Here is a 13,905-nt window from a genome sequence, read left to right as displayed (position 1 = left end):
CTGTTTAAGGCAGCCACTTGGGGAACCACACAACGAGCCCTGGAGTCTTGGTTCAACGACTTGAGTTCCTTCTGGGAGTGGGGTTGCTTTAGGGCTCAGTTTCCCTCCCTGAAGGCTCACAACCCAGGGGAGATGCCAGGAGCCGTTTCATGGTTCCCGCAGTCCTTCCTGTCTTAGGGACTGTGTCAGGGCCATGGTGTGGCTGGAGGGCTATGGGAACACCATTTAGAGGGTGGTTTATCCTGCCTGTGGCAGGAAGGCCGCTCAGAGAAGGTGACATCTGAGCCAGCCGTTGGGAGGTTGGTTTGTCTTTGGTGGTGCTTTGCAGTGGGATCTGTTTTTCTGTGCAGAAGCTGAGCTGCTCAAGAGGTTAGCCTGGTCTTGTGGAGATTGGAAGGCATGGGCTTTGGGACAGTGTTGAGTCTGTCTCGGAGCCATTCCTTGGGCAAGTGATCAATGTTGCCCAGTCTCAGTTCCTTAATCTGTTACAACAGGGCTGCCAGCACCCGCCTTGCAGGTGGATGTGAAGGTTTAGTGTATATCTCAGAATGGAAGATGGGTAGCAGATCTGGCCGCGAGGCATGTTGTGTTTGGTTCTTGCAGAGCTGGCTGAAACACTGTTCTACAAAGAGTGTAATTAGGTGTTACCTAATTAACATGAAAATCTGAATTTTCAGCTTCTCTTGGAAAAAACAGGAGTTGGGGCAACTCTGTGCTGCTGTAGCTGTGAGGCTGTGAGGCGCCCTCCGCAACGGTCATCTCTAAGGGCGTCCGCCTTGGTTCCCACAGGCTCTGCCTCACCCCTTTTCTGCCTCCCCTCCCCCCACTGTTCTCCACCTGACCCTGTGGGCGTTGGAAGGCTCTGATCTTGGTCTTGCACATGCCTCTGGCCTGTATTGGGCTACCCTTTCTTTCCCTCTCCTCCTCCACTTACACTTTCTTTCCATTTCTTTATTCGGAATGGCAGTGGATTTTTGGGGGTGGTGGAAATCAAGCAACAAAAATAGCACTAAACTCACCACTGGGCTGAGTGCACCAACCCTCCCAGATGCCTGCAGATGGGACTATGAATTCTAGTCCCTTGCAAGGCTCTGATGTAGGGTGGTGTTCTAGGATCAGGGAAGATGGGAAATGATTAAGATGTGGCCTGGTCTGCAGCCTGCTGGGGACCCTTGACATGTAACTGTCATACTGCTTACTGGGTGGCTGTGAAGTCTGGAAACATAGGCACTATTTAAATTTTTAAAGTCCTCCTCTGATTAATTCTGCTAGGGCAGTGGGTTGGCAAACCATGGACTGTGGGGTAAATCCAGCCCAAGGCCTGTTTTTGTAAAAAGCTACTCTCATTTATTAATGTGTTGTCTATGGCTGCTTTTAAGATGCAAGAACAGAGTCAAGTAGTTGTGACTGTATAACCCGCAAAGCCTAAAATATTTCTTGTTTGGCTTTTTACAGGAAAAGTTTGCTGACCCCCTGTTCTATGGTATGTTAAAGGTGCAGGTTTATTCAGTGAAAACTGGAAACACGTCTTCTGAGACAGCACAGCACGTGTCTATGTGGGGCTTGATAAAAGTGCAGTGCACCACGTGTCTTTGCTGGGCTTGATAGAAGTGCAGTGCACCATGTGTCTATGCGGGGCTTGATAGAAGTGCAGTGCATCACGGGTCTCTGTGGGGCTTGATAGGAATGCAGGGTGAATTGCAGTGTGCATTGAAGGGATCCAATAATATCACTGAGTGTATCATGTGTTTGTTAAATAGTATCAGTAAAGCATTTACTGTGTGTGCACCTGTGCTTCCAGATGTTACGGCCACTGTGTAGTTAATTCAGTGCAGGGTGAAGGGGATGGCAACAAAAGGGTCTGGGGCCAGAGCCCGGAGCAGCAGTCATGGTGGTAGCTCTCAGGGATGGCTGCTCTTGTGATGGAAGAAGAGAGCTCAGAGCAGAGAAGTGGGGCTGCAGCAGGAAGGCACGTGGGCAAAGGCATGGTTTTTATTAAATATGGGGGAGATATTACAACATCTTTGTGTGCTGTAGGAATTGCTACATGAGAAGACAAAATTGATGATATGGGAAGGAGAGGGACAGTCACTGGAGTATGTCCTTGAGCAGGTGAGAGGAGTTGGGATTCAGAGCACAGGTGGAGGTTTGCATTAGCATCTTGGAGCCTCAGTCTCATCATCTGTGAAATGGGATAGTCACACTTACTCCGGAGCAGAATTTCTCAACTGAGGCACTGTTGACCTTTAGGGCTAGATACTTCTTTGTTGGGGGCCCACCCTGTACACTGTAGGGTGTTTATCAGCACCCCTGATCTCTACCCACTAGACACCAATAGTACCCTCCCAGTAGTACCAAAATGTCTCCAGACGTTGCCAAATGTCCTCTGGGAGGCAAAGTCACCCTGGTTGGGAATGTCTTATCTACACCCACTCCGTGGTAGAGCCCTTATCAGAAAAGTCGGAACTCTCCTTATTTGAGTGTGCCTGTTGGCCTGTTAGGAGCCTGACCCTTGCAGAGGTTCAGGACCACCTAGCGTGAGTCAGACCCGCCCCTCAGTGAATCGGAAATATGAAAGAGAAGGAGCATGGGCTGGCTTTTCTCCTGTGACTCGGGTGGGGCCTGGGTGCGTCAGGAGCAGGCTTGTCCACCCTTAGAGGAATCCTAGTGTAGTTGTGCCTTTGGCTTGGAATGTGCTCTGGGCCAGTAGCTACCTGCTGCAGACCTTCCCCTTTAGAATATTTGTTTATCGAGGTGAAATTCATAGAACATAAAACCATGTGTTTTTAATACAGTTAAAAGAGTGAACAATGGTTAAATTACAAATTCAGCAAATATAAAAGAATTAGCCATTTTAAAGTGTACAGTTGGCACTTAGTGTATTCATAATGTCATGCAACCATCATCTCTATTGAGTTCCCCAAACATTTCATTATCCCAAAAAGAAGTCCTATATTCATTAAGCAGTTACATTCTGTCTAGTGGATTTACCTATAGTCCTTCCCAGTTTTAAAGCATAGCTCAAGTTTCCGCTTTTTCAGTAAGTGTCCCCTGGGCCCCAGTGAGTGGCAGCGTGGTGTGGAGGAAACAATGCTTCCGAGTCAGGCAGCTCAAAGTCTCAGCCTCAGTCCTCGCCTGCTTGCTGTGTGACCTTGGGCAGAATTCCTGGCGTGCAGTGGCACCCAAGAAACATGGCCTTCCTTTTCTTTTCTCCCTTAGAACTGCACAGCGCTTTGCAAGGATTAGCCTTAGACCAGAGAAAAGCCGGGCCTGACTTCACTTCTGCCACTGAGTACCGAGGCAGGGAAATACCACTATTTAAGTGTGTGTGCGGACTTCACCAAGTGACCTGATCTCTGTTTACCTTGACCTCCAGGGTTTTTGCCAGGATTAGAGAAGTAATATATGTTGACTGCCTGGTGCATCTTGCCCATTTTCCCCTCCCCAGATGCCATGGACCCTTTGTCACTTTTATCCACACAGGGCAGTCAGTGAACACAGAGGTCTGGAGTGGATTGCTTTGCCCAAGCTTTGGAGAGAAGCTAGCCAGTTGAAATTCCTTAGAGCTGGAAGTCTCACACCTCTGGGATATGGAGTTGCCAGCAAGGGTAATCTGTGTAAAGCAGTAACACATGTAAAGTGCTTAGTATGGACTAGGTACTATTCTGGGGGCACGGCATACGTTCACTCTTTTAATAGACTAGTTGGTGCACAGATGTTAAGTAACTTGCTGGTGGTGTAAGATTCGAACCCCGTTCTCAATCCCTGATGTCCCTCCAGGAGGTCTTCGAAGGCTAGAGGGTTGTGGTAAAAATTAACATAGGATCCTGAGGTTTTGAAACATTAAAGACAACACTGGAGCCAGGTGATTAATTTTTGCAAGCCAGGTGATTTCTGAGTTAGAGTAGGGAAATCAGCCCTGCATTTCTTTGACAGGTTTGTAGACCTCTGTGGGTATCCCCCGGGTGCCTTTCTATTTTCTATTTTCATTTTTGGTGGTTGATCTAACAAGAAATTAAAAAGAAGCCTGTTCTTACACCTGAAGCCAATATAATATTGTATATCAACTGTACTTCAGTAGCACAACTGGCGCATCTGGTCAGTAGTGTGGATCGAGGACTGCCCTGCAAGGAGAAGGAAGGACGTGGGAAGGCTGGGGCTTCACAGAGAAGTCACTCCTGAACCAGCATTGGGGCTGGGACTGCAGGTTTGTTACCAGGGTTGAGAGTGCTGGGCTGAGCCAAGAGCCGGTGGACTTGAACTTTAATCCCACCTCAAGCACCTCACTTCCCATGGAACTAGCCTTGGGTGAAGATCTTTTCCTCTCTGAGCCTGAGTAGTCTCGTGAGTGGAGCCACCTCTCCTTCTTTGCCAAGGGTTAATGTCAGTCACTTACTGGCTTAGCCCACAGTTGAGGCTGGGGGTGGGGTAGGAGTGGGCATCGGCTCCCTGCTCCTCCTAGGTGGCTGCAGAGCTTGAGACTAGAGGATCCTTCTTGGCTCTGGCAGGGGTGCTGTATTCTCCTCTTTGTCACTGGGAGAAGGCAAGAAAGACCCAGAGCCTTGATTGCTCTGCCTGTCTGCCTCCACAGAGGCCCCACGTTTGCAGACTGCAGAGCCACGAGGGCATGATCTCATGTAGCAAGCAGTGCCCGGAGAAGGGAAGTGACTGTCCCAGTCACATGGCCAGCAAGCAGCCCAGCTGGAATGAGAACTCATGATGCCTTGTGACTTCCCACTAGAGCTCCTCACAGCCCTGGGCTTCCTGGCTGTCTCCTGTAGTTGATAAATGCTCCCAAGGCCACCCATGCTTCCTCCACCCTATGAGACCCCCTCCTCTTAATCCCCTTTAAGGGCTGGAATGGCCACAGGTGCTCCTTCCGAGGTCAGGATTTCTCAGTTGGGTGCACTTCCAGCTTGCAGAGTGATTGCAGCCAGGGAGGGTGTATGGAGGCTGAGGCCCGAACAACCTCAGCCTGTTCCTCTGTAGAAGACATGCTTTTCGTCCCACCATGAGGAGAGGCTTTGTAAGGTAAGGCAGAGAAGGCTGCCAACATCTCATCTAGAAAAAGCAGTGGAGCAAGATACCATAGGAAAGATCTAGAATCACTGTGTATATTAGGAAAAGTCGGTACTAAATCCTTGCTAATCAAGTGTAGGTCAGGAACCAGTAGTGTCAGTATCTCCTGGGTGCTGGTGAGAAATACAGAGTCCAAGCCCCACCCGGGCCATCTGGATCAGAACCTGCCTTTTAACAAGACCCCAGGAGATTTGTGTGCACATGGAGGCTTGAGAATTATTGCTCTACAATTTATCAGTACTGAGAAGATGGAGATTTTAATTTTCTTTGTATGTTTTTTTCCTGATTTCTTATTGTGTTTTTTCACATGAATTACTTTTTCTTATTGTGGTAAAATATCCATAACGTAAAATTTCCCATCTTAACCATTTTTAAATACACATTCAGTGGTATTAAGTACATTCAAACTGTTGTATAGCCAGCACCACCATCCATCTCCATAAGTCTTACTGTCTTGTAAAACTGAAACTCTGTCCCTATTAAACACTACCTCCCCATTCTCTCCTACATCCAGCCCCTGGCAGCCATGATTATACTTTTTGTTTTTATGAGTTTGACTGTTCTAAGACCCTCATGTAGGTGGAATGATAATGGTATTTGTCTTTTTGTGCCTCGCTTATTTCACTTAGCATAATGTCCTCAAGGTTCATCATGGATCAGAATGCCCTTCTTTTTTTAAGGCTGAGTAATATTCTATTGTATCGATATACCTCTTTTGCTTATATAATCATGTCTTGATGGACACTGGGTTGCTTCCACATTTTAGTTACTGTGAATAATGCTATGAACATGGGTGTATAAATATCTCTTTGAAACCCTGCTTTCAGTTCTTTTGCATATATGCTCAAAAGTGGAATTGCTAGGTCATATCGTAATTCAGTCATATGAATTACATTTATGATCAGAAAATAGCAAAGGCATTTTAGGAGGGAAAACCTTATCAAGTTTCCAATTGGCATTGGCCAAAGTCAGGTGGAGTTGTTGGGTACAGTACTTGGAAAAAGGAAGAAAGAAAGCCTGATTTCTCTGTTTTTGTGTTAGAGAAGAGTAGAAATTAAACCTTTTGCTGAGCAAAGAACAGGATTTATTGATAGACACAGGCATCAAGAGAGATGTTTGAGGGCCTTGGGCAGATGGTGTCTCCCATCATCCTTAATGATGTTTCAAGATGGCCTCTTGTCTGGTGGGAATGATGTGAGGCTATCCATTCTCAAGACCTCTTCCAGGAAAAAATGACAAGGGCAACATTTGGGAAGTCAGTTGTATTACTGTGTGTCTGTAGACTGTCTACTGACCTTTTCTCTCCAGACCTGGAGTGAGGCAGGCGCCCTATGTAGTGGTCTTGGCATGCTTTTGAGGAGTGTAGTCTGGAGTCAGGATCCTAGTTTTGCTGATTAGTATTCAAACTAGAACAAAACCTAAACCTGTTGTCATGGTCCACGAGGCTCTTTGTGACTGGCCCCTGCCTGCTTGTCTGCTCTTTACTTCCTCTTTTTTTGTTTTTTGCTTATTACAGCAGACTTCCTTCTGGTCCTACAGGACCAGAAGCCATGCTTGTTCTTGCTTCCAGGCTTCTCCTGGCTGGCTGCTCTGCCTGAAATGCTGGTCTCCCAAATCTTTCCATGGTTGCTCCTTCTCTTTAGAAAGGGCTCAGCTCAGATGTATCTGTGCAGAGAGGCCTTCCACAACTGTCCTACTGTCCTGGCTAATGGGGATTTCTTGCCTCCTTCCTGTCTCATCTCATTTGTTTGTTTGTTTTATGAGAGAGCATGGCAGAGGCTTTTATTTGGAGAGAAAAAGAAAAGACAGAGCTCCTGGCTCAAGCCAGGAGTGACAAGAGAGCCTGGGGGTGGTGCATTGTCTAGGGGTTTTATAGGCAGTTGAGAGACAAAGGGCTAGGGATGTACACCTGATAAGTGGTCTCAAATACTTTTGAAGAAACACTAAGTTTCTTATTAGTCTTCCTGCTTATTTACAAGAATTTTACTGCTCTGATTTCCTCCGAAGATAGCAGCTTCCTGGTCTGGGAGCATATCACTCAAGGCTGCCTGCTTTGCTCCCAAGGTGGGCTGAGTTACTTTCTTACTTTTTAACTAATTGGGTTTTAAGATGGAATCCTCCCTGTTTTTACTATGTTGTTTTGGGCTTGCAGTAGTTCTGGGCTTGCTTGCTGCATTGCCCAAGTTGCAACAAATAATTTGTTTAGGGCTGGAAGAAGAAAAGCAGCACTTGGGTAAAGTTAGAAAAATAAGCTGCCCCCACCCCTCAGTAGGCCAAAGCAAATCTCACAATGGATTGTCTTGCTTTGTTTTTTTCCAGAGGCCCTCACCCTACTCTGTCTAAGCCCATGGTACCTGTCTCATCCCCCCCTCTGCAGATGGAGACCCTAGCTACTGCTAGGGGAAAGGGGGCGACGACCGCTCTGGCTGCTTCATGCTGAGAAGGCGTGCAGTTAGGGGTGCAGCTAGGTCTCCATCAGTGGTCGGTCAAGAGGGCCTCGGCAAATGCACACTTCCATCCTGGGTTCTATTTCCATCACCATTTGTAGTTTTATGGCTTCTAGGCAAGATAGAACAAATTGTGTTTTAGGTTCAGTAGCAACATCTGGAGTTGGATTTTCCATTCTGGAAGAACAGACTTGACAAGGAGATTAAAGAATGTATGGCTGAATATGAGGATTAGAAATAGTAAAACTCTAATTGATAATCAGAGCCAGATATCTTGGGGAAACTACAATTCTGGATCTAGTCTATGTCTCAATGACTGATATTAGGACTCAATATAGATAAGGCTGCATTATTGAAACAACTCTTTTCTCTAAAATCACCCTCATTTTTATTAGAAGTAACCAGTTTAAGAAAATAATTAATACTTGGCTTGATCATTTGTGTAAGTACAGTAAGAAGAGCAATTGATTACATAGACTCTTTTAAATGTGCTTTGCTGGAACTTTTTGTAAGGAATTTCAGATTGGACTTTTAAAGGCCTCTCAAGGCCAGAAAGCCAAGCCACACTTGCTATCAGGTTTTGCTTGCAGTACCTGTAGATTTGGGTGAATTCCTCTCTTCTTGAGGTCTCCAAGACATTTTGAGGTTCTGCGCTTGCCAAAAAGTGACTTTCTTTACTCACCTGGTAAGACTGCTGGGAACCCTGTAAGCAAGGTACCAACCAGGCCAGTTCTTCTAATGGGCTTTGTTGGCTCTATAAAGTCAATCTTAGTTCTTTAAAGCTGTCTGTTCATATCTCAGTTTACACACATGTCTCTCAGGTATGACATTCCCGTTAAAGCCTTGGTAATATAACCAGTGTTTTTAATTGGTCTTGTTACAAGGAAAGCAGATTCTTACTGAGCTGATGCAAATAAACATACTGCCATAAAATATAAAAATATTCACTGAGAGTTTTTAAATTCTGGAGGGATCAGGTAGAAAGACAAATGTTTCAGTTTTGCTTATAAAGTATTGTCATTTACTAAACTGTTGACAGCTTAAGAGAAAAAAACTTCTATTTCAGTTCAACTTAAATTAGCATTAATGCTTAATATTTTTTTATTAGAATTTTCTGGAAGTTTTAGAATGCCCAATTATCACAAGTGCTTGTCTTTAAATCAATTTTTATTAACACCATCTGGAGGTAGAAAAATCTTTCATTTACAAACTGAGACACACAAACATACATATTGAGATGTAATGACTACAGTTAGCAATACTTTTCATAAAAACATATACACTGACAAACTGATACAAAGATTTGAGTTACTAATATCCAATTGCCTTCTTTCTTTTTAGCTTATTTTATTAAAAGGCTCTCAGTTTTCAAGAATACACTCTAAGGGTGAGCAGTTTATATAACTGGGTTAAGGTTTAGATGGCCGCAGATGAACAGGGCCGATGAAGGCTCTGTACTGATAGGGACTGTGTGTGTCCAGGGGGTTGGAAATGAAATGCAATTACAATTCTAGCACCAGTTATTTAAAGCCAGGCTGTATCGCAGAAGATAAATTTTCATCTAAGGGAGTCCAGTTTAAAAAAAAACCTCCCAATAAAAAAAAAAATTTTTATTTTGGTATCATTAATCTACAATTACATGAGGAACGTTATGCTTACTAGACTCCCCCCATCACCAAGTCCCCCCTCCCATACCCCATTACAGTCACTGTCCATCAGCGTAGTAAGATGCTATAGAATCACTACTTGTCTTCTCTGTGTTGTACAGCCTTCCCTGTGCCCCCCCCTACATTATGTGTGCTAATCATAATGTCCCTTTTCCCCTTTGTCACTCCCTTTCCACCCATCCTCCCCAGTCCCTTTCCCTTTGGTAACTGTTAGTCCACTCTTGGGTTCTGTGAGTCTGCTGCTGTTTTGTTCCTTCAGTTTTTTCTTTGTTTTTATACTCCACAGATGAGTGAAATCATTTGATAGTTGTCTTTCTCCGCCTGGCTTATTTCACTGAGCATAATACCCTCTAGCCCCATCCATGTTGTTGCAAATGGTAGGATTTGTTTTCCTCTTATGGCTGAATATTCCATTGTGTATATGTACCACATCTTCTTTATCCATTCATCTATTGATGGACATTTAGGTTGCTTCCATTTCTTGGCTATTGGGAATAGTGTGGCAATAAACATAGGAGTGCATATGCCTTTTTCAAACTGGGCTGCTGCATTCTTAGGGTAAATTCCTAGGAGTGGAATTCCTGGGTCAAATGGTATTTCTATTTTGAGTTTTTTGAGGAACCTCCTTATTGCTTTCCATAATGGTTGAACTAATTTACACTCCCACCAGCAGTGTAGGAGGGTTCCCCTATCTCCACAACCTTGCCAACATTTGTTGTTGTTTGTTTTTTGGATGGTGGTGATCCTTACTGGTGTGAGGTGATACCTCACTGTGGTTTTAATTTGCATTTCTCTGATGATTAGTGATGTGAAGCATCTTTTCATGTGTCTGTTGACCATCTGAATTTCTTCTTTGGGGAAGGGTCTATTCAGATCCTGTGCCCATTTTTTAATTGGCTTACTTGCTTTTTGTTTGTTGAGGTGTGTGAGCTCTTTATATATTTTGGAAAAAACCTCCCAATTTTTGAGGATAATGATGAACCCAATAAGTAGAATAGATTTCAAATAAAAGGATTTAGAAAACCGGTTTTATATTGGTAGTAGTTCACAGGACTTTTGACCATTTTTCTTCCTTTCCTGCCCAGAGGTGGGAGATCGAGGAGCGGCAGACACTGGGAAACTTTTCACTTGATACTTAAGAATGGTAGCTGATGCTAATCATCCTTGAAGTGGCTAACAGGTGCCCAGACACATTTTTATGAGCTAAAAAGTACAGCATTCAGTCAATAATAAGAGTGAAGCATAGATGTACGTTGTGGTGGTGAGCATTGGGTTCTGTGAAATTGATGAAGTTAGAAGCACACACAGAGCATGTAGAGAAAGTAAAGAGCGCCTCTGCCTCACCCAGAGGCCAGGGTGGCCTGAAGAAGCAGGCTGGAAGTCGGAGACAGAGAGAGACACTCCTCACGGATACCCAGTCGGGCAGTCGGGGTCTGATTCTAGACATGCGGGCCTCCGAGAAGCCGCTGAAGTGCAGCCTCAGCCTAGACTCTTGCAGTTGCCCGCGGCTTTCCTCAGTCCCTCTCATCCAAGGAGATGCCTCTGAAAGGGAATCCTGGCCTCCACTCAGGTGACATTCCCCACTCCCAAGGGAGATGGGGGATCCACTGAGGGAGACGCAGGGGAACCTGTCACTTGAGACTTTGAGATCAGCAACCGGGTTAGTCCCATTTAAGTGGCTGACGAGTGCCCGATTTTAAGTGCCATAGACAGCTTCCTTGTATAAGGACAGTGAAAGAAAAAGCAGGCTTGGATGCCAATACTCACCTCTGAAGTTATCTCTGACGAGCCCCCAAAAATGATGTCGGGGTTCTTGTTTACGGAGCCGAAGAATGAACTTCGCGAACAGTCAAGGTAGGAGAGCATGGCAGAGGCTTTTATTTAGAGACAGGACTATAATATCATCTCATTTATTAGTTTACTTAGGTACTGTTTATTTCTTCCTAATAGAATTTTCTTTCCATGAGAAGATGGCTCTTTTATATCATTTAACTACTATGTCCTCAGCACTTTGAATGTTGCCTGGCACATGGTAGAAGTGAGGTAAATACTGAATGGGTCAATGGACACCATTGCTTGCATTTACAGAGAGGTCTGAGCTTCAGTTTCCATGTGCAGTATGGGGATCCTAATACCTGGCTTATACGGTGTGTGTGGAAATCGCAGATTGTAGTGTGTGTGCGCAGTACTCAGCATAGTGCCTGGCATTCAGGCAGTGCTCAATGCATAGTCACAGTTGTTACCAACCCAGTGGCCTTGGCATGACTTGAATGAGTGAGTCACCATCTCTGAGCCGATGCCCTGGTGGTACTTCCGGGTGAAGCCCATGTTGAATTGCCCGAGAGAGCAGTGGCTTGGTGGCAAAACAAGGCTTATGGTAAGGAGCATGTGCTCTTGTAACTCTGAATTTGAATCTCTTCAAATTGTATTCTCTGTCTGGTGTATCATAATATGTCACTGTTGATTGGAGTCCTGGGCCTCTTGTGGAGCCTCAGATGGGCTCTGACAGTGGTTTGCTTGGTGTTTTGAAGTGACCTTGCCCTAGGTCCTCTTAAATGGAAGTTTGATGTATGCCATTCTGTGGTATGATTAATGACCCATGATCATTCAGATGGCCAGAATATATTTCTCAGCTATATTTGGTCGTCATCCACAGTTCTTGAAAATGGTTCAGAGCCATAAAGGTGAAGTGGGTTTCTGGTTATTAATGAAGGTAACTTTTCACCCCACCTAAGGGCTTTGGGAAAGCACCAGAGGTGGGGGGCTGGTTGCCAGGAGGACCAACCATGAGATTAGAGGGTTGGAACTCTCAGGCCCACCCCTGGACCTGCAGGGCGAGAAGAGTCAGCCAGTGGCCAATGACTTAGTCAATCACGGTTATGTAATGAAGCCTTCATAAAAACCCAGGAGGACAGCTTTTGGTTCTTTTCCTGAGAGCTTCCTGCTTGGGGAACCAGAACCCTTCTGAGCTGGGCCGCAAGCTCCATGAGGATGAAGCTCCTTTGTTTGCAACCTCACCCTGTGTATTCTCTTTTTCTGGCTGTTGGTCTGTATCCTTTATCACATCCTTCAGTAAACTGGTAAATGTAAGTAAGTGTTTCCATATCCTCTGTGAGCCACTCTAGCAAATTACTCAAACTCAAGGAGGATGTCGTTGGAACCTGTGATCTGTGGCTATTGGTCAGAAGCATTGGTAGCAGCCTGGGGCTTGGGACCGGTGTCTGAAGTGGGGCATGGCTTGCAGGCTTTGTAGGACTGAGCCTTCAGCCTGTGGAACTTGATACTGTCTCCGGGTAGACAGTGTCAGAATTGAGTTGAAGTCTCAGACACCCACCCTGGCTGGTGTTTGAGAATTGCTTGGTAGTGAGGTGTGTATATGGGAGCACCTCCCTCTTGCCTGCCTGCCCCTCATGTTGATATTGGGTCCGGGAACCCTAACACACATGTTATCAGTTGGAAATGCTTTTGGCTGTAAATAACAGCCCAACATACAGTGGTTTGAACAAATGGGATTATTTGTTGTGTGAAAGGTAGGAGATTTCTAGCTTTGGCTCAGCAGCGAAATGACAGCTGGGCTGGTGTCTTTCATTCTCTTGGCTGGGACCTCCAGGCTTGTTGCTTCCTGTAACAAGATGCTGCCTCCGCTCCACCCAGTGTGTTTATGATTGAGGCATGAAGGATGGAAGAGGAATGAAGACATTAACATCTGTTCTTTTATCAGGCTGGTATAATTTTCCTGGAACCCTCCCAGTTTCATTAAGTACTTCTGCTTACTTCTCATTAGCCAGAACTCCTTAAGGTCAGTCTCAGAAGAGAGGCTGAGAAGAGGAGTAATTGGGGCTTTCAGCTTGTGTTGTGGAAGGTGGCGTGGGCAAACATGCTGGAGATGATGGTGAAGTCAGCCAGGCTGCCTGCCATACTAGGAAGCCTGCATTTTAAGTCAGCCTATTGGTTCTCTTCTGGGGGCAGTTGTTTCTCCTAGAGGACATTTGGCAGTATCTGGAGACATTTCTATTGCCACAACTAGAGAGTGTGCACATGTGCTGATGGCAAATAGTGGTTAGAGGCCAGGGAGGCTGCTACACTTCCTGCACTTCACAGGGGCCTCTACCTCAGAAAATTATCTGGCTGGAATGTCAGTAGCACCAAGGTTGCGAAACTCTGAGTTAGACCATTCCAGGCACATTCTTCGAGTCTGGGGAAGAGTCAGCTGCTTTCCTGTGTAGCGGTAACAGGCAAATGGTCAGATTCATCGTAATGATGTAGATTATTGATAACCTGGTCTTGTCACTGGCTTTTTTTCAGAGGGAGTCTGTTGCTTTTTTGGGAGAGCAATATACTATGTGGCAGAAAGTCTTAACAGACAGCTAATGTCAAACAGAGCTAATCAAGTCTTGTTGCATTTTAGGATCACAGAACAATGACGTGAAAAGACAATTTCTGCTGGAGCGACTGCTGGACGCAGTGAAACAGGTAAGAGGACAAAGTGCACATTTGGCTTTGAGGTCCAGCGATAGTGGCACATAGTTAATTTAGAAGTCACTTTTGTGCTCCTGTATACACACACTTACTCCCACTTTGGATCTGGGAGCAGTGAGGCTAATAGTTTTCCCCAGGAAATGATATGGCAGGGAAGGCAATCAGAAGTAGGGACAGAGGAACTTCTATTTCCTGACTTTCTAGGACCCTGTCTGCAGTGACATTCCTTTGAG

General features: G+C 45.3%; 1 protein-coding gene across 12 annotated transcripts in view; it reads left to right on the top strand.

Moving 5' to 3' along the window:
- LOC118928528 (sorting nexin-29) overlaps window positions 1-13,905 on the top strand; it is a 599,207-nt gene that overhangs the window by 8,965 nt on the left and 576,337 nt on the right. For 8 of the 12 annotated variants that reach the window (XM_057486934.1, XM_057486922.1, XM_057486916.1 and 5 more), the window contains exon 2: window positions 13,602-13,666. In XM_057486934.1, coding sequence (XP_057342917.1) covers window positions 13,602-13,666 — 65 coding nt within the window. Of the gene's footprint in view, window positions 1-4,607; window positions 5,032-12,258; window positions 12,280-13,601; window positions 13,667-13,905 lie in introns of those variants that run through there. The other 4 variants (XM_057486929.1, XM_057486925.1, XM_057486926.1 and 1 more) reach the window with 4 other exon arrangements.

This window comes from Manis pentadactyla, chromosome 10 (assembly GCF_030020395.1).
Source record: "Manis pentadactyla isolate mManPen7 chromosome 10, mManPen7.hap1, whole genome shotgun sequence".
In the NCBI taxonomy this organism is placed as follows: domain Eukaryota; kingdom Metazoa; phylum Chordata; class Mammalia; order Pholidota; family Manidae; genus Manis; species Manis pentadactyla.
The sequence above is the reverse complement of the archived record's forward strand: the minus strand, read 5'-3'. Positions and strand labels throughout refer to the sequence as shown.